Source organism: Bos grunniens, chromosome 10 (assembly GCF_055505025.1).
Source record: "Bos grunniens cultivar Pamir isolate PY7600 chromosome 10, Bosgru_T2T1.0, whole genome shotgun sequence".
Taxonomy (NCBI): Eukaryota; Metazoa; Chordata; class Mammalia; order Artiodactyla; family Bovidae; genus Bos; species Bos grunniens.
In genome coordinates this window covers 70,814,236-70,836,160 of record NC_141174.1, presented here as the reverse complement: position 1 = coordinate 70,836,160, position 21,925 = coordinate 70,814,236, and the positions used below count along the sequence as shown (strand labels likewise).

The following is a 21,925-nucleotide window of genomic DNA, read 5'->3' as shown; positions in this document are numbered from 1 at the left end:
ATATTTTCAAAATTAAATATCTGCTATTTATGCTTGAGAACTTTCTATAATTGGAGGACATTTTCATTTTAGTGTTGTTTCCTTTCATGCTTAAGTATTAAGCAGCATGGACTTAGAAAATATGCTGAACATATTTATATATAAACTTTACTCACAAGAGTTAGGTTTTTGAACCTTAAGAGAAACTGCTTGGATGAACATTTTTATCACAAGGAGAAACAATGAACCTTATACAGAATGAAGGAAAAGCTAGGGGTGGGGGGAAGGGAGAGATGCATAAGTGAAAAAAAGTTTTCCTTGCTGTATTTTACAGGTGAAGTAAATTCCGCTTGGATTAGACCTTCCAAGTTACTATGACAGAGGGTAAAGAGAGGTGGAGAGGAAACTTGGAGTGGCATTTTTGACAGCAAGCTACAGAAATAACAGTTTGACAGAAGAGGCCATCATAAATATAAGATCATCTCAGGCATGAATAGGATTCCCCTTAATGTAGAAAAGATGAAGCATGTGTAGGATTCAATTTGGGGTGAATGGAACAGCCAGGCAGGAAGGCTGCCCAGAATCAGGCTGCTAGTGCTGAAGTGGCAGAACTGCCTCACTGGACATGAGTCTGAGCAAGCTCCGGGAGCTGGTGATGGGCAGGGAAGCCTGGCGTGCCGCTGCAGTCCACGGGGTTGCAGAGTCAGACCCGACTGAGCTGCCCTGCAGTGCTGAAGCAAGGAACTCTCATTCAGTTTAAATATCCCTAGTGAACATTTTTGGAGATTTTGAAGCACTGCTCTCAGTTATTCCTATTTATATCTGTTTCTAGCTTGATTGAGCTGATGTGTAACCAGTAAGATTAGAGTTTCTATTAATATAAAGTTTGTTTTTGTGCCAATCCCGAGATCTATTTATCCTTCAGGTAGAGGAGAGACCTCATCTTGCCTAATCAATACAGATATCACAGATCAACAACAAATCTTCATACTGGCAAACAGAGAAGTCGATATCTTATTATTATTTAACAAGAATTCCATTGTCAGTTTGCTGGGAAGAAAAATATTAGTAGAAAAGTCTGTGTGTAGTATTATAAATACTGCTCTAATATAAAGGGCAGAAAATGGGAAGAACCCTCTCATATGAAAAATCAGCCTCAAGGCCTTTGGGATCGTGTTCAGAAACTAGAGCTATATGAGTGGGATGGATCAGTTGCCATCTTTAGACTTCCAGTTCTTTGTTGGAAAGATAAGAGGAGTTGGTCAGATTGTCCCCAAAGCCTACCTTTCACCTCTGAAATCCATGACAAGTAAATATTCTATTTTGAATTTTTATTAGGTTAAGGATTTAACAATCAGCTGAAACAGGACATGTTCCAGAAAAATAAGAAATGACATGTTGAAGAGCATTTAAATTGAACAAAACAGATTTGTATGTGTGCCACTATTGATATACAAATGTTGAATGTGTTTTACTGTAGCTACTGAGTGTGATTGATAGGAGATGCATCCATTTCAAGGTTTGTGAATTTAAGTAAATTGTTGTCAGTGGTATCGCTTCCTTAAAAAAAATTATATCCTTACAGAGAAGAGACAAATTGAGACAGGATATACATAAAGCATCAATTTAGCACAAATATCCACTTCCAATTGTGAAAAAAATGTGTTTATGTATGTAAATGTATATACACACACACACACACACACATATATATATGTAGTTGGGAGTTTTTCAGAAAATTTGAAGAGCGTTTTTTAAATTGCTTATGCTTTTTAGAATGCTTAGCATTTCTGTTTTGAAAACAACTTGTCTTCCTTTTCAAAATATGTGTGCTAAGCTGGCTCTGATGTCAGAGTGAGCTACTTCCACAGGATTGGGTCGGCCCCTACTCAACAATTCTGTTACAGAAAAGAAGTCAGTGGTGAAATGAGAGTTGAGCTCACTGAGTCTCAAGTCCTCAGCTCCTCTTCCAAAGCACTATAAAACCCTCTTATGTAGAATCAAGAGGAGGAAAAGAGGAGGGCATAGTTTGTTTTTTATTCAATTATTAAGTCCTTGTCATAACCTTTTCCCTTTTTACCTTGACCCTTTCTTCCTCACCTTGCATTTAAATTGCCTCAATTTGGGACTAAAACACGAGAAAGTCTGGTGCAGTAAAGGGAAAAAAAGCCAAGAGGTAGAATACTTTTCTTTTCATCTCTTTTCCACTGCTGTTTTCTTTTCCTCTCTCATTTCTTTTTTTCTGTATCTAACTTAGACTGTATTTATTTAAATCCTCTTTATATCTAGGATATTTCAGGTTTTCAGGATTTTTACACTGAACAAATAAGCTTGAAATTTTTAAAATGTGTGTCACAAGTATTTTATAGATATATTCGATTTAAAACATAAATGAATATCAAGTGGGAAAAGCACATAGATTTTCCTCACAAAATGTATAGGTATCTGTTTTCATCTTAAAAGATATCTTTAAATTTTATAATAGAGGCCATTAGAAGTAAGTTCATATTTAGCAAGATTAGCCAAAAAAAAAAAGGTAGGGGTTTGATGGGGGCCCACCCTGGGTCTAATTTCGAAGCTTGCATTTATGTCATGTCAGATTTGGGGAGACTGAACCCTCACTGATGCATTGGTCTGACTGTCTCCCAAGCTTGATACCCAGGGTTCATGACTGCAGTTCCTGGCACAGTCATAAATATTCATACCTCTACTAATAATTTGCAAGCCAAATTCAGTTGGCTTTTTTCACCCCATCAATCTTATAATTAATAAGGGTGGTGCTCTTATTTCACTTTCCTCCCAAAGAAAAGATAAATGAAATAAAGAGTCGTCCTGTAAATTTAAATAGGAGTGCCTCTCACTGATTAAAAACTGATGTTATCATATGACAGTGGAAGAAGAGGCTTTAGCTATTTCACTGGTGGCTGGAGGGAGCGACGGTGGGGAGGGCGCAGCAGATTAGAGGCAGGGAAGCATTCCCAGATGTGGCGGCCTGAGCCTTGATCTGAAGAGCTTCGTTATCTGTTAAACAAATGCATAGGAGAACTTTGTGATAGCATGTTAAAAGTGAGTTGTAGGGTATATACTTACAAATTGCACTCTTATCTGTTGTTTAGATGGATGGACATTAAATACAGCATGCTAATATCCAGGGATTTATATTCTAAACACTATGGGTTCTGTCTGCACTTTACAAATTTAGAAACATTTTTAAAAGTTGTTCAAGTTTAGCGATCATTGTGTCTTTAAGGTGACTGCCTTTGAATTAAACTGATGGCTGTGTTTCTAAATGGAAAGACTTGGTCTCCACAGAAACATTAAAAGAGGCATATATCACAAAATGACTTTACAAATAAATCATGGTACACAAGACGTGGTGTAAAATGTCTGCTCCCATTGGATTTTCGAAGGTCATTTATAGCAAAGCAGGAAAATCAAATTGAACATAATTTAGAAATAAAATTTTGATAATTGAGCTAAGTAACTTGAACTTGTCAATCACCTGTGACCTTATTCTATTTACACTTTCACTTCAACATTCAAAAGTCCTAAGGCCGCTGGATAAGCGTCTAGTATTAACAACTGCCCTTGCTCTGCGGCGGGAGCGGGGGCAAGGCATGGGGGAGGTGGAGGCTGGCAACATTACCCCTCTGTTCAGATTATTCGGTCTGTTTTGGAATTAAGACACCTGGGTCTATGAGTAAATGAGAAAAGTTAAACTTTGTAGTCAGCTATTCGCCTCTAACTTTCCTTAAGGGGAACTTACTTTTAAAAATACAATACTGTGTTATATTTGTGAACCGGTTAGATTGTTTTAGGAGCTCTTGTTGCTTGACTTTCCTTACTGAGACCTCTCCCCCGTTTTATTTATGTGAAGGTGAGGTAAGGGGACATTAGGCACTCTTCATGTTCTTGATCCTTAAAGCTTATATTTAAGTGTCTTGTCCCACAAAAGCACATCATGTTCAGGACAGTCCCTTAAAAATGTCTAAACACGGTGTGCATTTTCAGTTTTATACCTTAATTCCGTGTGAATATAATCACATGCTTAATCTATTGCTTTTTCCTACTGACATTTAAAAGAGGGGAGTAGAGGGGAGGGAAGCGCACCTCGTTCTTCAAGCAGGCCTCCTTATGTTCCCCCAGCCCTAATCTGTCGGTTGCTTCAGGGGAGACACTGGGCTGTGAAAGCCCGCAGACTCCTGACAAGCAGCCCAGGCTGGAGTCAAAGACATGTTTGTAAAGAGTTCTCAGTGGGTTTGGGGGTTGTGAGTCTTATTCTGGCCAGGTTTCTTCCTGGGGAGTCTGGGGGGTAATTGGCTCTTTGCCAAGCCCTTCTCAGCCTTCTTCGGCTGAGCAGAATCTTGGAAAATTCACTGTTGGATAATAGAGTCTCTCTCTTCTCTTTTCCCAGAATCTGTTCCAAAGCAGACTTAGACCCACTGAAGCTCATGGGGACTTCCTGGGTCTTTGCTGTTGCTCTCCTAGGTCATCAAAGCAATACCACATGGCAGTTTCCTACCGTGGAGCCTTCGAAGGATGACAGATCCAGGGATGACAGAGTGACTTCATCCACGAGGGGTGAGCGTGGGAGGGGAGTGCCTCTGACAGTCACTCTTTTTTCTGGTTCAAAATCTACTCCTGGAGCTAGAGGCAGGCCTTCCACCCTGGTATCACCAGAAGTCACCCCGCGGCCTTGAGGCCCCCATCCCAGCAGAGACTGATGGAGCGGGCTGGCGCTGGAGCAGCTGGGCTCGAGCACTGCCTGCCATCTTCCCTATCTTTAATGGACACTGCAGGCTGAGCAGTTAAGTAGTTGAGGCGCTTGCCCTCCTGGCTGCAGACTTTTTTCGGCCACCAATATGGGACCCCTGGCAGCCACTGCTCTGCAGCTAGGAGGTGCCTGCTCTGTTCTGCTTCTCCAAGTCCAGGGAGCGGTTGGGACCTGAGGATCTCATCCTAATTCCCTTCCCAGCAGTCAGGGAAGAGCCTGGGGGAAGAGAAAAGTGAAAAGCAACACCCCCTCACCCCCAACTCCCAGGTTGTAGGTGGTGTCCACCTTGAGACCTTGAGTAATGGGAACCTCGCTCTCCAGGACACCCCAAGTTCCTGTGGGGCACCAGCTGGGCTCTTCCTCACCAAAGGTACCTCAGGGCACCTTGCAAATATGTTTGATGTTTTTCCTTTCCCGTTGTTGAAGAGTGGCTGCAGAAGCAAGAGAATAAGGTAGGGAGCTGCTGCTGCTGCTGCTAAGTCTCTTCAGTCGTGTCCAACTCTGTGGGACCCCATAGACGGCAGCCCACCAGGCTCCTCCGTCCCTGGGATTCTCCAGGCAAGAATACTGGAGTGGGTTGCCAGTTCCTTCTCCAAGGGTAGGGAGAGGAGATAATAATTACCAAGCTTTGTGGCTGTTTCTGTGATGTGTGCCTAGGTTGTGTGTGTGTGTGTGTCTGTCTGTCTGTGTGTGTGTCTGTGTCTGTGTGTGTGTAACAGGAAGAAGGAGGGAAGAGAGGAAACAGGGAAAAGGGAGAGGGAGAGGAAGATGGGAAGAAAAAGAGAGAAACCTAAAGAACCGTAGACCAAGGCGATCAGTGGAACCGAGAGATGCAACAGGCCCAGCTAGCTACCCTGGCTTCACCTCACAGGTTTGGAATAGACACGGATAGCTCGGGGTTCATTTATCCCTTTTTGTCTGTCAGTCTCAAGAAATGTCTTTGTTCCCCGGGACCTGAAGAAAGAGGCTGGCAGGAAAGTGGGGCTGGAGTGGCTGTGTACAGAGGTTCAGCCAGGAGGGCTGGGCTCAATGGTGCCTGGTCCGTGCCTGGCTGCGCTGCCTCACCTGCGGGCCTGAGGGCCTGCCTTGCCTTCAAACCCTTCATCTAGGTGAATGCCTGAGGCTTTCCTTCCACCAATTCAGCTTGTTTTCTGTAAAAACGGAAATTACGAGCTACGTTGACTTATTTTTTGAAGTCACGTTTGCCTGAGATTGTATTTACCAGGCAAAGTGGAGAGCTAAGAAGAGTTTGGGTAATTTCAAATTAAACCTACCACAGTTGACAATTTGTGTGAGAGCGAAGATGGGGCTCCTTTCAGACAGTGACCTGGATTGGCTCTGTATTCAGGCAGAAATAATCCCACCTGTATATTACTATGTGTGTGTACATGGCATCATCAATATTTTAAACTTCCCAATTCTTTTGGATTTCAAAAAGTGGCTGACACAGACCAAGAGCCTACTTCTGTGTGAGTGTGTTTTGGAAAAATACTTTGGTCCCAATAGATCTGCCTGAAATACTAAGACACAGGAAACAGGAGGAGAAAAGGAAATTCACATTAACTCTGAGAGAGAGGAGGAGGGAGGGGAAGAGAAAGCTACAAGAGAAAAGAAGGAGAAATGGAGACAGGAGGAGGGAGGAGAAGATGGAGGAGGAAGACTGTGGATGGGGGGGATGGGAAGGAGGCTAGAGACAGAGACGGAGAGATTTTCACACGTGCAGACCAAGGGCTTTGAAGCCCTCGACCCCGACCCCCAAACCCAAGTGCATCTCACAAAACAGGTTTGGCTCGTATTTCAGGCCGTCTCCTTGCCCCGCGTCCGCGCTCCCCGGGGCCCTAATTCACTCCTGCCCTCTCCACACAATGACATTCGAACCCGGGAAAATAATTGCATTAGAGCAGATTACTTATAACCGATAGTTATCCGTCTTTTTCTGTTCGACAGAAGTCTATTAAACTCAGCACAGCCATTACCAGCTGAGCTCTAGAGCGCGCCTTCATTAAGAAAATTAAAATCATACTTCTGAATCTAAGCAAAGCCTGCGCAAGGTCTCCGAAGCCTGCGTCAAACCCCCGACGTTTTCATAAACCCGATTTTCCCGCGAATCCATCTCTGCTTTTTTGGAAACCGTAGGTCAGGGTGGAAAGATTGAGAGTGATGACAATTACTCCAAGATAGGGATGTCTGAGCTCCGGAGGTACCATTTCTCTTCGCAGCCCCTCCCCCTGCTCCCCTGACGCCTCTCCTCCTCGGATCTTTCCTCAGGCGCTTTCCAGTAAAGGCACCACACCTCTGCAGGTGTGACCCGGGATTGGAGAGCTGGTGGGGTGGGGGAGGTGGGAGACATGGGGAGGTGTGGGATTGTTGCCCCCGAAGCTGCGTGGGTGAACATCCCCAGCTGACATCTGCGGCCAGAGGCCCGCTCTACAGTGCACACCTCTCTCTTTCACACACACGCTCACACACACACGCTCACACACACACACACCATAGCGTGCAGAGGGGACGCATTGTTCCTCTCCATTGCATTTCACACCTGCTCCCGGACCAACGTGGCCTACGATCCTTTTGTCCACCGGGGCACCTGGAGCCTGGCCCGGGACTGGGCAGGCAGCTGGGTGTGCCTGGGACAGGGGACCTCTTCCCTTTGGCGGGTTCTTAGGCTGCTGGGGTCCTGGTGGGGTTTCCTCCTTGGTTTAGTAGGAGCCTCAGTTCATAGTACCCCTTGATGATTGGGGACACAATCGGTGCAGTTCCCCGCCTGTCCTGAGCCTCTGGGAGGGGAGGACGGAACAGGTGGGGAAGGGGGCAGGGGCCACACCCCCTCCCTTGCCTGTGGTCTCAAGGTAATAGCTCCCAGTGCTCCATCCGAGGGGGGTCTCCAATTCCAGGGCAGGAGAGCTGTGTGCTCAGTTTGGAGGGGGCGGGTTTCCATTGATTTTTCATGACCTCTGAAAATTTATAGGGTTTGAAAAAGAAATTTTAGTATGGTTTATTTATTTCTTTATTGTTAGCCACCACCCTCCGTTTCAGCATTTTGCTTTGTAAAATGTTAATTACTCTGTATTTCTCTGGGAAGTCTGCTCAACTTCAGGGCTCTAAAGGAAAACACAACGGCTTTGGCGTTTTCTCCGGGTATCCCTTCCTAGGGCTCTAAGAGCAGAGATGCACTGCTTCCTTTTTTGTCAGAATGCCCCCTAATAGAGTTCTCACCCCTCTTTATGTCTAATGAGGGCTTTGAGGTTTATTAAGGGAAAATAGCACACACCCCCTCAGCACTCAAATACGGGATTAGGTGGAGCTTACTTGAAAGTGTATAATATTGTTGTCCCTTGGCAAGTGTCTAATTCTCTTTCCCATAACTTCTATTTGACCAAAAAAAAAAAAAAAATCCTACAAAATTCAAGTGATGAAAGTCAGCGAATAGATGTGGACAAGTGAACATCCTTTTACATCTCCACAGCTTTCAACCTGCTAAACTAGAGGATATTAAAACAAAATCAGGGAAAAAAAACTAAAATAAGTGCACCTTCGCTGTTGTTAGTGTTTTCGTCTCATCAAATGTAGACACATCATTAGATTTCTTTTTCCTTTGTAGCAAAAGATGAGGAAATCAGAAATGCACAGCAGCCTTTTACCAGCAGCAAATCCAAGACTTTTGAGATGGTTTTCTTAGAGTCTGTTTTCCCTTCTTTGCCCTTCAAGCAAAACAGAAAACAAAGATAAAAAGGAAGAAACATCATTCCTAGTGGACAGTTTATTTTGTTGCCACAATAAAAGGGTGGGGACAATTAATAGCTATTTGAGATGATAATGCTTAGTGATCCCATTCATTTAATCATAATCTTCAAGTGGTTTAAGATTAATGGTAAGAGGTGTTTTTGGTCTCTTCCTAAGGACCTTTGTATTAATTTACTTAGAGCACTGACCAGACTGTCAATGTCTCCAAATTTCATTAAGTCGAACTGAGACAAACACAATGAGATTTTCATGTTCTTTTTTTTTTTTCTGTGAGAATATCTTCTGGAATTATTTTTATTTGGATTCAGCTGCGGGGGGGGGGGGGAGGGACTTGCTTCCTTTTCTCTATTATAACTAGGTGGAAATAGATATATATAAAATATGTGTGCTACATATGCACACATCCACATATATATTTAAATGAACTATATGTACATATCCACATATATATTTAAATGAACTATATGTACATATCCACATATATATTTAAACTAATGTCGTTTACAGATAACTTTCCTTTCACTTCTGAGCTTAATGAAGACTTTTCCAAAAGTCAACTTCAGTGACAGGAGACAGGTTCTGCTTCAGCCAGACCAGGATTTATGTTTAAAGTAGGTTTGAACGCACTGAATGTTTTCAAAACAGACAAAAAATAATGAGAACACGTTGGAGTATAAATATTTAACTTTACCTCAGTTGTCATAATAGCCCCAGCAATTCTTCAAACACAACCGGAGGACTGAGGCATCACTTCACTGGCATCAGCCCGGGCTGCCTCCGCCTTGCCCTAGGAGCGCTGGTCCCCTCAAGTCCCCGGTTGCCCTTCCCGGAGCATCCCCAAAGAGGAGGATTGGAGAAGGCGTGACGCGGGGCGGGGGAGCCTAGGGAGAAGTGAGGTAAGAGAACGGATTTTCAAACTCTAAGGTCCTGATCCTCTGGCAAGAAATGAACATCAAGAGACCCACCTTTCCCTTGCCGTCCTCCCTGCCCGCTGTTTCTTCCCCTCATTTCTCAGAGCTGTTTCCACAAAATCCCGCAATCAGGTACCTTCAAAAAGCATCCCCCCCAAACTCCCTATAAACTAAAGTCGTTCCTCACTACAGATTTACTCTCTTTCGGTGGGATCCGGCTGTGGCCAGAAGACTTTCCGCGTCAGAGCTGCTCGGCCAGCGCGTTTCCCGGGGAAGAGAGGCTGGTGGCGGGTCTTCCGACCCGAGGTTGTCCCGGCTCTCGCTACCTGCGCGCCCTCGCCGTACGGTGGTTAGAATTCGGGAAGATGCACTGGGATGCCAAGAAAGCGCCTCTGTGCACCGAAAAGGTTGAAAAATAACCCCAGCACTCTCATCTAGTCCCACACCTTGCACTGGCGTGAAGCACCCGGGGAAGATCAAGTGTCAAAGACAGTGGCGGTTTATTTTGGTGCATTTCAGTTCTCCTTTCCGTTTCCAGCAAAATTGAGAACACAGCGGAGAAAGAAGAGGGACCTTCGGAGAAAAGACCTGCGTGTGTGTGTGTGTGTGTGTGTGTGTGTGTGTGTGTGTATAGGTAGGTAGATACGATGACAACTTTCAAGCACATTCTCTATTTAAAAGCAAAACCAAAACCCAGACAGGGGCCGAGATTTCTTGGCGGTGCAGCGAAGGGTCATTCAAGACAAGCAACTGTCTGAAATCCGAAAGCGATTTCTTGGGACTTTACTGAAATAGTGAGAGTTCCCGGGAGTTTAATTTTTCAAGGCTGTAAAATGTTGTTTTGTATTGGCCTCTTTTCCCATCAGATATCCATTAAAAACAACAACAACAACAACCACTTCTACAGCATCTATTAAACATATTTCCTTGGACTCGAAATCTACAGCTCGGCAGAAACAAACAAGTCACAGCAAAACCCCGGAAAATAAAGAGATTTAGAAGAATACCTGTCCCTTTCTTAGTCATTTGATAGTTTATTCCCTGGAGGCCAAGTGAAGGTGGGGGTTCGTATTTTATTGTTTTATTTTTCGTATGTTATTATTTTTCTCATATATTCACTTAAATGTTCAGCTTTGACAAACTATTCTCCTACCGCGGGGTTCTTTTGCAGAACAGAAGTGGTGGTGGTGAAGCGAGTCAGTCGAGCGGGGCGGGGGTGGGGAGCGCGGAAAAACACGACTTGCTTCGCAGGGGGCTGACGCGCAGCCGTCTACTCAGGTAGCCAGCAGGGGGCGCTCTTATGTTATCTCTGGACCAGACAGCCGAGCCGCTTGGCGCTACAAGAGGCTTTGCAGTTTTACGCAGCTGCAAAAGGAAGCGGGGCGGGGGGAGTGTAGCTCCTAAACCCTCAGCCGCTCTTCCACTTGGGTTATTTACCCGCTGTTAGGCAACATACCTACGTCTAGCTTTACCTCCCCACTCCGCTTATAGTGCACCCCCCTCTCCATCAACCCCTTTTCATCTGCATCTATGAAGCACATGTATAATCTCTCTCCCTAGCCTTGAAATATACATTAATGCAACTTATTAAATGCGCCGACGAATAGTCAACATTTTTTTCGCCTGTTAGTTCCGCTGATCCAAGCAGGATTTATTTGCAGATCTCACCTCCCGGAGCCATAATGCGTGATTTTTTCCCCTTAAATAAAATTGGTCAAATGTTGACAACCTTTAAGCCAATCTAACGCTCAAGATTAGTGATGGGAAACTAATGAGAAAATATCAGATCTCCCGGCCTGAGGGCTGCCAATTAAATCTTCGCTGATTGAAAAATAAAAGCGGACTTGGGGTGTGAGCCCAGCTCAACTTCAACTATTAATTTAACATGTTGCCGGGTCCGTGCCTTCTCTCCTCTAAACAGCTTCCCGTAATAGCCCTTCCTCCTCTCTCATCCCTCAACCTAAAAGTCAAATGTTATTTCTCCGAATATTTCGAGAGGTTCATATCAGGATGATCGTTTCTTACACCGTATATATTAGGCCTTTAAGCAATATGATTTAACTAATTAGAAAATTTACATCATTAAGTCTCAGGGAGAGAAAAAAGAGAAACAAATCTGCCAGTCATTTTAAAGGAGACAGGCACTATTGAAGTGTGAAGAAATCGGCTCTAATTCAAAAAGGCAATCGGGCAGAAAAAGCCCTCAACATTACCCTGCTAGTTATTAATCAGAAAGGGTTCTCTCTGCTCCCCACTCCCCCTCCTCTCTTAGCAGTGAGTTTAAGTTCATTTTTTTGCCAGTGGCCCATGTCATATTTATATTGAGGTTTTGTCTGCTAAAGGATTGAAATCTGAAAATGTTTCAATATGAAGAAATCAGAATCCTCAAAGGAAAAAAAAATCATAGAATCACCTTTCTTCCAGACAAGTAAACCTGTTGTGATAAACAATCCTCACCCCCTCTTTATTTTTTGTCCATTCTTTCGTTTTTTCTTCCCATTAAGTTCCTATTTTGAAACTTGCTTGGTGAGAACGAGATAAAGTCTTTGTGTCCTGCTCCCCTCCCCCTCCTTTCTTGCACCCCTCCTTCCGCCAAAGTGAGAAACTTAGACTGAAAGCAGAAAAGTACAAATACATTAACAAAGCCCCACTCACTTGATAAAAAGGCCATGGTCTAGGCTTACATGTCAGGAATCTAAGAGAAGGGGAATCAATCCGGTGGGTCTCTGGACAAAAGATGATGAACTAGAAATTCCCACCACCTATGTATAACATTTGATAGAGTATGTGAGTTAAATGAAAAAGAAAGGCAGGTAGGTGAGAATTATTTTAAAGTGCATTGTGGTGTTGTGTGCCTTTTTCTCTATCCTCTCCCCCCCTTCTCTATTCAAGCTTAAAACAGCAGCCTCATTATAGCGAGGTGCCCCTTCCCACCATACTCTTACTTAAGCCCTTGGTCCACCACACACAGAGTCCTTTCCCTGGTCTTCTCATTCCCAGCAAATTAACTGAAGAGGGAACTGCAAAGGAACTTTGTGAGTAGTTCCATTTGGAAATTCAGCCCTTCCTGGCATTTCAGAGGACTTGTTCTTAGACATTGGCTTAAAAAAATTAATAGCAAGCCTTAGGTATTCAATTTCCCTTCACTATTATTTATTTTTAAATTACAAAGAGCTCCCAAAGGCCCTTTTTTTTTTTTTCTGCCTGGCTCAATTCTTCTCTTATTTGGTACCCTTCGAGCCTCATTTTCTTATCCTCCTTTCTGCCTTACAATCTAAAAGTTTCACAACCTTGCTTCCCACAAAGTCCCTGGGCCTGGAATTTTCAAGTCTCTGGGCTTCTGCCCGCCTGGAGCTGCTCTCCAGCGTTAGTTCAACGCCGTTCCTCACCTTACCAGATTTCAGCTTTGCAGGGGAGAGCAGTAGCAGACCTGGGCTATTAACACACCACAGTTAATTCTCTGCGGGAGCTTTTACTAGGTGGGACGTGTGGAAGGAGAAAACATCTGTAAACAGTGAGCTGCTCTTGAGGGTGGGGAGTGAGTTCTGACATAAGAGGCCAGAACGCATATGAAATATGGCAGAATTCATGAAGGAACTAGTTCGGAGTTACATTTTGGTGAAATAAGGAAAGGAAACAGAAAAGAGTGGGGGACACTGGGAAGAATCTAGAATGCTCCCCCAAATTTAGCTTTCTTTCTGATCGTCAGGGAACAGATGGGAGTCGAACGTGCTCCTCTTTGAGAAAGATTAGAGGAAAATGGACACTTCTGTCACTTTCAGGAGGCGGAACACTGAGAGGTGAAAATATACAAGACAATGGCCTCTGGCGCTGGAGGGCTCCCCTGGCGGGCTCCCCACCCTTAGCCCCTTCCCTCTAGGAACCCTCCTTACCTTTGTTGCTTGCATTTGATCTGACACACTGGATGTTCCTGGGCTAGGTTCTTTGAGAGAAAAAAGACCATGAGAATCAACCGGTCTCCTCCTGCATCTACTCCGAAGCCAAGAAACATAACAATAAAATTTACAGCGCCTTTAACAACTCGCAAGTAAAGCATTAAAATTCTATTTAATTGAGAAAATATTGATTTTTAAGTCTAGCAAAAGCGAAATCGTAATTTAGCTGCAAACTTTCAGGCGGGAATATAACATATTATGTCGCCGTATTACGGATCCACCATATTATACCTATGCAACATCACATCTTTAATTGCACTACTTTATGAAGTGATAAAGACAAAAGATAACCCGACTTAAGCAAACGTTTAAAAAAAGAAAAGAGGACCTAGGGTAATTTCCTTTTCCAGTTATTTATAAAGTAATTGTCTCTTTTTAGTTTGAAATAGAAAAAAAATGTCCAAAGGGGAAGAAAGAAATAAAAAGAACGGAAAACCACAGACCACTCTAAAAGCAACTCACATTAGCAAGTCCGTTGATATTCTGTACCAATACAGGAATGAAGCCAACATATTTAGAGAAAATGCATTCACGGACAAAATCGCATCCTCCTTTAAACGAAATAAACCTGGGTCTTTTTTCTTACTTTACTCCCCCGTCCTTTTTTGGGGAGTGGGGGGCAGAATCCATTGGTGGATAGGGAAAGGAAAGAAAATCAGGCTTTCTATGTTATTTCTGTATCGGTTTTTGGTATTATAGAGGAGTAAAGAAGTTTTTGTGTGGTGGTTTTTCATTGATCAGTCACTCTGAGCTAATGTAATTATCCTCATCAATAGGAGGCTGCAGAGAGAATCATTATGTGGGTGACATTGATAAATGATCGCCCAGGAACGGCCCTCTCGCGGGCAACCCCCACAGCTGACCCTCCCACACACACAATGTAGTCATAGAAACACCTAGAGAACCTCGGGCACCGCCGCGGAAGGGGCAAGTGAGGGAAGAAAAGCCTCGGGCGGCTGGGGTGGGGGTGGGGGTGGGGGTGGGGGCGAAGGGGGGCGGCCGGTCCCAGACCCAAACCAGTCCTAGCGACAAAAACAGCCCACGGCGGGGACGCGGGAGGGCGTTGCGGGAGGGAGAATCCCTCTTTCCAGCAGCAAACCTCTCACAGTTGCTCACAACAAAGTGAAAATCCGTCCTCCGGACGACCCATTCATTCCTCCACACCTTTACCGTGTGTGACCTCACTACCAACAACCTCTGATGTTTGCCGAGACACACGTTCAAATAGATTTCTCCAAAGGAGTTAAATAATTAGGTTACAAACCTGTAGGCATCTCATTCTCACGAGGGTCTCCTCCCACCTCCCCACCCCCGTTCAAAAAACCCCAAACAACAAACAAACCAAACCCACAGACCCAACTGAACAAAGACAGCAGCTGGGCGACCCCCTCACTGCGTTCTCCCCACTTATTTACTGGGTGACCCTTCCTTTCGCTTCACCTCCTAACCCAGTGCCTCTGATTATGAGATAATGGATTTTGCGATTGTTCCTGTCAGGGGAAAAAAAAAATCCCCACCGAACCCCACGTTTTCATCTTTGGACTGTTTTATTTAAGCCAATGGAAAAGTATTGAGAACAGTAATTGATTCATAATGATCCATAAATCGATGTCGGGGAGCGGTGAGGGGGGGGCTGGAGATGGAGATGTATGAAGAGTGGGAAGGGGGATGCTGTTTATTTATTTTATTTCTAAAGCTTCAAGTAAAGTAGCTTTGACACTGTTGGGGCTGGAGGGGAGGAGCTGTTGGGCTCTGCTGGATCATCCATCATCGCTGTCACCCAGAGTCTGCCCCGAGGAGCCGTAGACGCAATCTCCCTTCTGTCTCTACACCGAAACTATTAATATTAAAACCTCCCTTCAAACACTGCCCGGACGGTCTCCATTCTCATCACAATCTGACCGGCCTCCCCCATCAGACCCGCAGTTTTCCCTGCGCAGCAGCTTCCTCCAAGCTTGGCCCCAACGGAGGGAGCTCCACGACCGTGCACGACGCCCTTAGTTGATTACAGTGACTGTTAGGTTCCCCCTTCTCACCCCGTCACTTTGAAACACGTCTGTCTGTCTAACACACGCGCGCGCGCGCGCGCGCAAAGAGAACACCAGGTGAGGGCCGGAGCCGCCCGCACGGAGAGGGAGAGTCTGCACGCCCCCTGCGCCTGCCTGAGCCCCTGCCTGCCTCCTCCCAGGCTGGTCCGTACTGGGCTGTGGCTGCTAAGCCCGCACATCCAAACACCGCCCCCGCCCCAGACACCAGCCCTTCTAACACAGTGGCAACTTGCAGCTGAGGTCCAGGCTCCTTATCAAACTGCTGGCCCGCAAGACTGGTGGGGAACTTGTGGAGGATCCCTGTCCAGTCCCTTTGAAGGAAGGTCCCTCCTCTGACAGCTGCTAGAGATATTAGCCACATTTCCCTTCCCAAATCTGCTCCGGGTTAACGGGCCCACAGGGACGGGAGGGGGCTAGGATCCTGACGGACTCTTCTGGACAGATCTAACCAGGGTGAGCTGGGGCGAGTGCGGGGCGCTGACCTGGGGGTGCGGCGGGGGCGGGGGGTGGAGTGCGGGGGGAGGAGGAGTGTGGGGAAGACACAGACTTCCCTTATCTTTTCTTCTCATTTTCCTTCAAAATGTGGCTTCTTGCTCAATTCCCAACCCTTAACAGATGGCGACTGCAGTTCTCTCAGAATTTCTTAAAGAAAGGGAAACCTTTGGAATTTATTTCTGCTTTTGCTTTTCCATATAAATAAAAAAGTGTTTTTATATTACTCTTGTTTTGGAGAACATAAGCAATTTTATTCAGACTACAGTATTTCCTTTAACACTATATGGTTGTCAAAACACCATTCCCAGTTTCTTTGCTTTTGACAGCTGAGTCTTTCTTAAATATACCCAAATCGGAACTCTTTATACTAAATAGTAAACCCGAGATAGGAGCAAGTGCCTTCCGAGGTGGTATAAAAAAAAAAAAGCATTATAAAAAATTGGACAACTCTACCACCTCTCTATCTTAGCATCTGGAGTGGGGCGGCGGGAGAGCAAGGAAATGCAAACAAATATTATTACAACAATTATTCATCTCTAAATATTTAAGAAGGTAAGGTTAATGTGATAGGGTGTGAAGTTGTTAAATTAAATCTGAGATGGCTTTATCTGTTAAAACCAAGAATAGAGAGTTCTGGGATCTAAACTGTGATGAAGTAGCTTAATAATTTCATTAAACACTTTCTAAATATGAGCCAACTACTAAGTAAACCCTTCAGCATTTACTCTACTGACAGGAAAGGAAGAAAAACTTTGCCAAATTTTTTTTCAGCTGATGTGAGAGTTAATTTATAAATGAAGAACTTGTAAAATTTTACCTATAGCATTTAAAATAAAAATAAGTAATTATTAAAATTTTGCAAAAAGACTCCATATATAATTGGATGACAAAAATGAGAGGGAAGCTCTCTGTATTCCAAGTGGCCCATAATTTCTCCATGAACAGTTAGCTGGTATCAGAAGTGTTATTTCTGTGTTTAAACAGCATAATCTAATTAAACTAATAAATGGATTTATAAAAATTCTACCTAAAAATGATACAGAACAATAGAAGCTTATTTCCTTGTTCTTTTGCATACAACTTCTATTAATGGCTGTTGGCTTGCTTGTTGTGCAATGGGAAGAGGGAAGAACCCAAAATAAGATTCAAACTTGGATTTCTGAGATAGTGAATGATTTCCCAGGCTGACAGCACGGAAGTAAATAAAAGTTTATGACAGTATCCCTTCTGAACACAGGATTCAAAGTTTGGGTGTTACAAAATTTCAGGATAGTATATTTATTTGAACAACTGAGAAGCATGCAAATCCCTCACACCTTTTTTCACCCTGCTTACTTTGGCAGGCGTTTTGTGTAGTACCATCATGTTAATGTCAGAGGTGTTCAGGAATGTTGCATGCAATTTTGAAAATGGCATTACATTGCCTGTTTTGCTGTTGTTTTAGGGGAAAAAAATTAAGTTTAATGAGCAGATCATCGCACTGTAGTGCCTGCATATGGAGGTGTCTGAAATAAAAAGACAGCATCCTATAATTTATATTAAATATTAATGATTAAGTAATCTTTTCAACACAGGACCTCGAATTCCATAGAAGTTGTTTACTCATCTATGAACATCTATATGTAAATTTTTAATTTACATATTCAACAGTATTTTAGTAACTAAGACAGAGAAAAAACACAGGCAGATGAATTATCTTTGAGCACAGACGTTAGTTATTTCTTATGATGTAAAATTAACCCTGAAAAAACCCTTTATTCTGGCAGAAGATGAACATAAAAAGCTTCATCTGAAAGTACTTTTTTTTTAACATCATGCAGCTAAAGAGGATGTTGGACATGTCGGTGATCTTTCAACCTGGCTCATAACACACACACACACACACATATACACAATTTCGTACCTTTAGAAGTTTTCTGCTGGTAGAATTTATAGGCCAAATATATACTGAAAGCTTACAGATGGTTACCTTAAAAAATTGTTGGTAAGTTAAGTTTTGATATATACTGGATTTCTGGAGGCAAAGCCATCATCTACTTTCAATCCCAAGCATAGGCTCTGTGCAACCTTGCCTTAAAACTATTAAAAACACAAAAGCCTAACAAAAAATCAAAAATGAAATATTTATTACCGCATTTTGTGACTTAACACTTTTTTTTTTAACATAACGTCACAGTCCTCATACAAGTATTTTAATGTAAATTTGACAAAGCTTAAAGGTAACAGCATTTTCTTCTAGTGAGGAACACGTGCTGAGAAAAGAAGAATTCATGGACATACAATACCAATTCCACAGCAGATCTGATACTAGCAAAAACATTCTTTTTTTTTTTTTCAATTGAGGTAAACACATAGAATATCTAACATGAAACAATTAATAGACCGAACTCTGTACGAAGTTTGTTACAGTATTCTCTTGCTCCTTTTTATCCCCCAAGCTTTGAGTTTCTGATAAAGTCCTAGTTCTGGTACTATGACCATTAATAACTTTTTTTGTGTGTTGAGGAAAGCTGCCCAACTTAAGATTGTTTTGTCCACAGCCAAGGCTTAGAACTCCTGGAAGAAGCTCCTGCTCTGTCTTTAAATCTTCATTGGCAAGCTCTTTGAAGAAGAGTCCCCCCAAATAATAATAAGAATTGGCTTATGAAGCACAAACTATAAAGATCTGTTTGAAACTAAAGGACACATTTATGGAGGAACAAAGGCCGGGCATGAAAACACATTCTTGAAGCCGGAGTCCGAGGGATGAGGTTCAGCCAAACGGTCACCAAGGTCTCCAGCGTGGTTCTCTTTCTCATTGGCCCAACAGGTTTAAAATATACCACAGTCTCTCCTGGATAGTGAATTCACTGATGAACCAAAACAGTCATTCTTTTGGGAACAACACACATAGTGTGGAAAACAAGGATATATTTTTTTTCTCTTCTAAAACTATTTGAGGCAACATAACGGAGTGATCAACAGAAATGTACAAGTTTAACTTAGTTCCTATGTTTATACTACAGTAGTTGTAACTCTCGGAGTCTTTTTCCAGAGGATCTTTACATGGACAGAATTGTCTCAGTGAGCCCATGATTTCACATTTGTGTTCTTGTCTCATTGGTCCTCTGTTGCTTGATGAAAAATGACAAAAAGTAAAAAATAATCACAGCTGTCTGGAATTTCATATTGAGTGTCAACATCTGGTCAAAGTTCAGAAAGTCTTAAAATAGTTTTTGCGTGTGTTTCCTTTTCCCTTGAGTTCCCTTATACTACTGGGCATGAATGTCCATAACCTGTCCACCAACATTAGGATCTACAGAATTTAACATTGTGGGACTCTGTGCTGACATAGTCATTCCAGGGTGGGTAGGGGGTCCTCCGTGCATCATCATGGCTGGGTGGTGGGGATGGCTTGGCAAATATGAATGCATTGGGGGTCCATGTCTTAATTGAGTAGGGTGTGGGGTCATCTGGGGAGGAGTGTAACTTGGCTGTGCCATACTCATTCCCATAGGACCACCCTGAGAAACGTACTCCCCTGGCATGCTCTGCAAACCTGAAAAGAGAGAGGCAAAAAGAAAGCAGGTCAAATTCCTAAACATTTTTATACTTTACCCATCAAAGATGAAAAAAAAAAAAAAAAAAACAACAGACACTGCAAATCTTATATCTAAATTTAGCTGCAGATTCTTGCCAATGTTTGCAGACATTCAAATTGTAGTTTGCATTTAATTTCATCGCACAGCAGTATAATGCAACACAACAGAACTAAATATTTAATGCAACTAAATGTCATAAAGTGGAACTGTTTTTCAAAATGGTATTCAGTACATTTCTTTGATAATTGCAATAAGAATATAAATTCTAAGTCGAGTTTTATCAGTTAACTGTTGATATATCATTTCTTTTCCTTTGTTGCATTTCTAAAATGGAAAAAAAATGATAAATATTAAAATAAAGTTGACATCTTATCATATCTATATTTCTTCATGAAAAATTTATCATACAAAACATTATGGCATATTCATTTCAAAGGGATGGGCTTTTATGTATATTTAAAATGAAGCCCCCTTTTGAATTAGAGGCATTCTTAGAGCAGTACACCCAAGAGATTGTAAAGGTCAGAGGTAAGAAGTCAATGTAAGGTCATATGACATGCCCAGTAGTTTATGTCTGAAAATTAAAAAAAAAAAAAAAAGAATGCCTTGAGATTAGGCATAAAATATAACACATCTAGAAATTCTTAATCAAGATACACAAGATTTGAAGTTGTGAATTAAAATGTTGGGAAGTCAGCAGTTGAAGATTCTGACTTGTCTTGCAAGTTACCTGTTCATTGAATTAAGGTTATATTATATTTATTGTTGCCCATCCCCAGAGCTAAAAGGACAGCTTTATTCACCTCTATTTAACCTCCAGTACATACAGTTGAAAAGCTGAACAGATGTTTTTGACACTGTAAGCTGGTAATCTAAAGGCTTATACGCTGCAGTCATTTTGTTAAGTAGATCCGCAGTCCATTATTAACAGAAGTGGCAAAACCATCTAAAGACAATAACACAGCCTGCATAGTCCCAGCTCTCTGTTTATTCTACCACAGCAGCCTGCTCAATGGATGATGATAATTAAGTACCAAATATACCATATTGTGTGGCTGCATAATCAAATCAAGAGAGGATAATATTCTTCTGTATTAAGCTATTAATGTAATTGGTCATGAAGCATAAAATATGTTATGTAATTAAATAGGCTAGAAATTATATGGCCTATATTAAGAATTATCCAAGCTGAGCAAATGTTTTCTCTATAGCTGTTTTAGGGAACATTGCTTTCTACATTTTTTGACTGCATTAGTAAAGGAAGAAAGGAAGAAAATTGGCTTCATCAATGGTGTTCCATGGTGACCCCCTGAGATCTCATATAAAATGTTGGCCTCTATTTACATATAGAGAATGATTTAATCAAGGTACGTGTTGTTATATTCAGCCTCATTAAACAAGGAAGTTTCGATGTTATATGAATTTTTTTATGCTCTGGTGTCTTCAGCAAAGGATATATCTTGTTGGCAGACTCTGAATTTTTTTCAGATGTCAAAAACACTTGAAGCTTTAAAGTCTAATGGGTTTCTTAATCCAACTGCAGCCATTCAGCCTCAGTGAAAAATCCATTCCTTCATATTCAGTTGCTCCTAAATGTCTTTCCCTTTAAATTTATTGACTGACTTTCCTGTCTTTCTGTCTCATGTCGAAAGTCAGTAGGCACATGTAAAAAATAATCAAAACACACCGACTCCCTAGTGAAGAATCAATGGTGTCACTGCTGTCATATATCTAGACTAGGCATAATGAACTGCAGCATTTCATCTTTGCATATAAGATAATTTGGGCATCAATCGTATTCTGACAGATTTATGTCACTCAAAGGACAGTTCTACTTTTCCTTTTTTTTTATCGCTTCATTGAAGCCTGCTTAATTTCTCTCAGTCAACTGGTGCCCCCAAGACGTTATTTTTATTCTTAAATGTCCAATATCCACCTGATGTCTGTGTTTGTGCTCATTGGGGCCTCAGTAAATAGACTAAGAGCAAGTCCCCCCTGCTTAAGACACACACAGGCTTGTCAGTTGGCCTTTTCAAAAGTGTGTATTTGTGTCATCTTCGCCTTTAGAGATGGTGATATATATTTAAAAACAGGTCCTTAGTTTGGAAAGGCATGCAGTTATGGGCAAGGAAAAATAAAACGGGGGCCAAATTATAAAAAATAAAATAAAGTCTCTGCAGTGACAGTGAAGACAGGTCGCACCCAACTGTACTTACTTCCCCCGGCTTTGCGATTGCTTTACATGGTGAAGGTTACATGTAGTGCCATTGCCCATCCATGCCCATATTCATGCCCATTCCACTCATAGGTCCTAGAAAGGAGATAAAATCCAAGAAGAGGCCGGAAAATCAGCAATAATTGATGGTGAAAAAATAGGAGGAAACTCAAGATTCCTTCTCACTTACTGCCTTGGTTCAAAAAGAAAAAAAAAAGAAAA

At 42.4% G+C, this 21,925-nt stretch overlaps 1 protein-coding gene and 2 long non-coding RNA genes across 16 annotated transcripts in view; 1 reads left to right on the top strand and 2 right to left on the bottom strand.

The window, feature by feature from the left end:
* Window positions 1–7,744: 7,744 nt before the first annotated feature.
* On the bottom strand, window positions 7,745–9,378 carry LOC147364798 (uncharacterized). Its single transcript, XR_015134988.1, has 2 exons — window positions 9,189–9,378; window positions 7,745–8,454 (listed from the first exon to the last, which is right to left on the bottom strand). It is a non-coding gene; the product is annotated as an uncharacterized LOC147364798 (long non-coding RNA).
* On the top strand, window positions 9,225–10,412 carry LOC147364797 (uncharacterized). The gene is made up of 3 exons (XR_015134987.1): window positions 9,225–9,393; window positions 9,601–9,815; window positions 10,275–10,412. It is a non-coding gene; the product is annotated as an uncharacterized LOC147364797 (long non-coding RNA).
* Window positions 10,413–18,016: 7,604 nt separating this feature from the next.
* Window positions 18,017–21,925, bottom strand: part of MEIS2 (Meis homeobox 2) — a 224,078-nt gene continuing 220,169 nt past the window's right edge. For 8 of the 14 annotated variants that reach the window (XM_086321975.1, XM_086321980.1, XM_086321977.1 and 5 more), the window contains one exon: window positions 18,017–19,445. In XM_086321975.1, the coding sequence (XP_086178101.1) occupies window positions 19,159–19,445 (287 nt within the window). In that variant the 3' untranslated portion in view covers window positions 18,017–19,158. Of the gene's footprint in view, window positions 19,446–21,704; window positions 21,800–21,925 lie in introns of all 14 variants that reach the window. The other 6 variants (XM_086321978.1, XM_086321986.1, XM_086321983.1 and 3 more) reach the window with 1 other exon arrangement.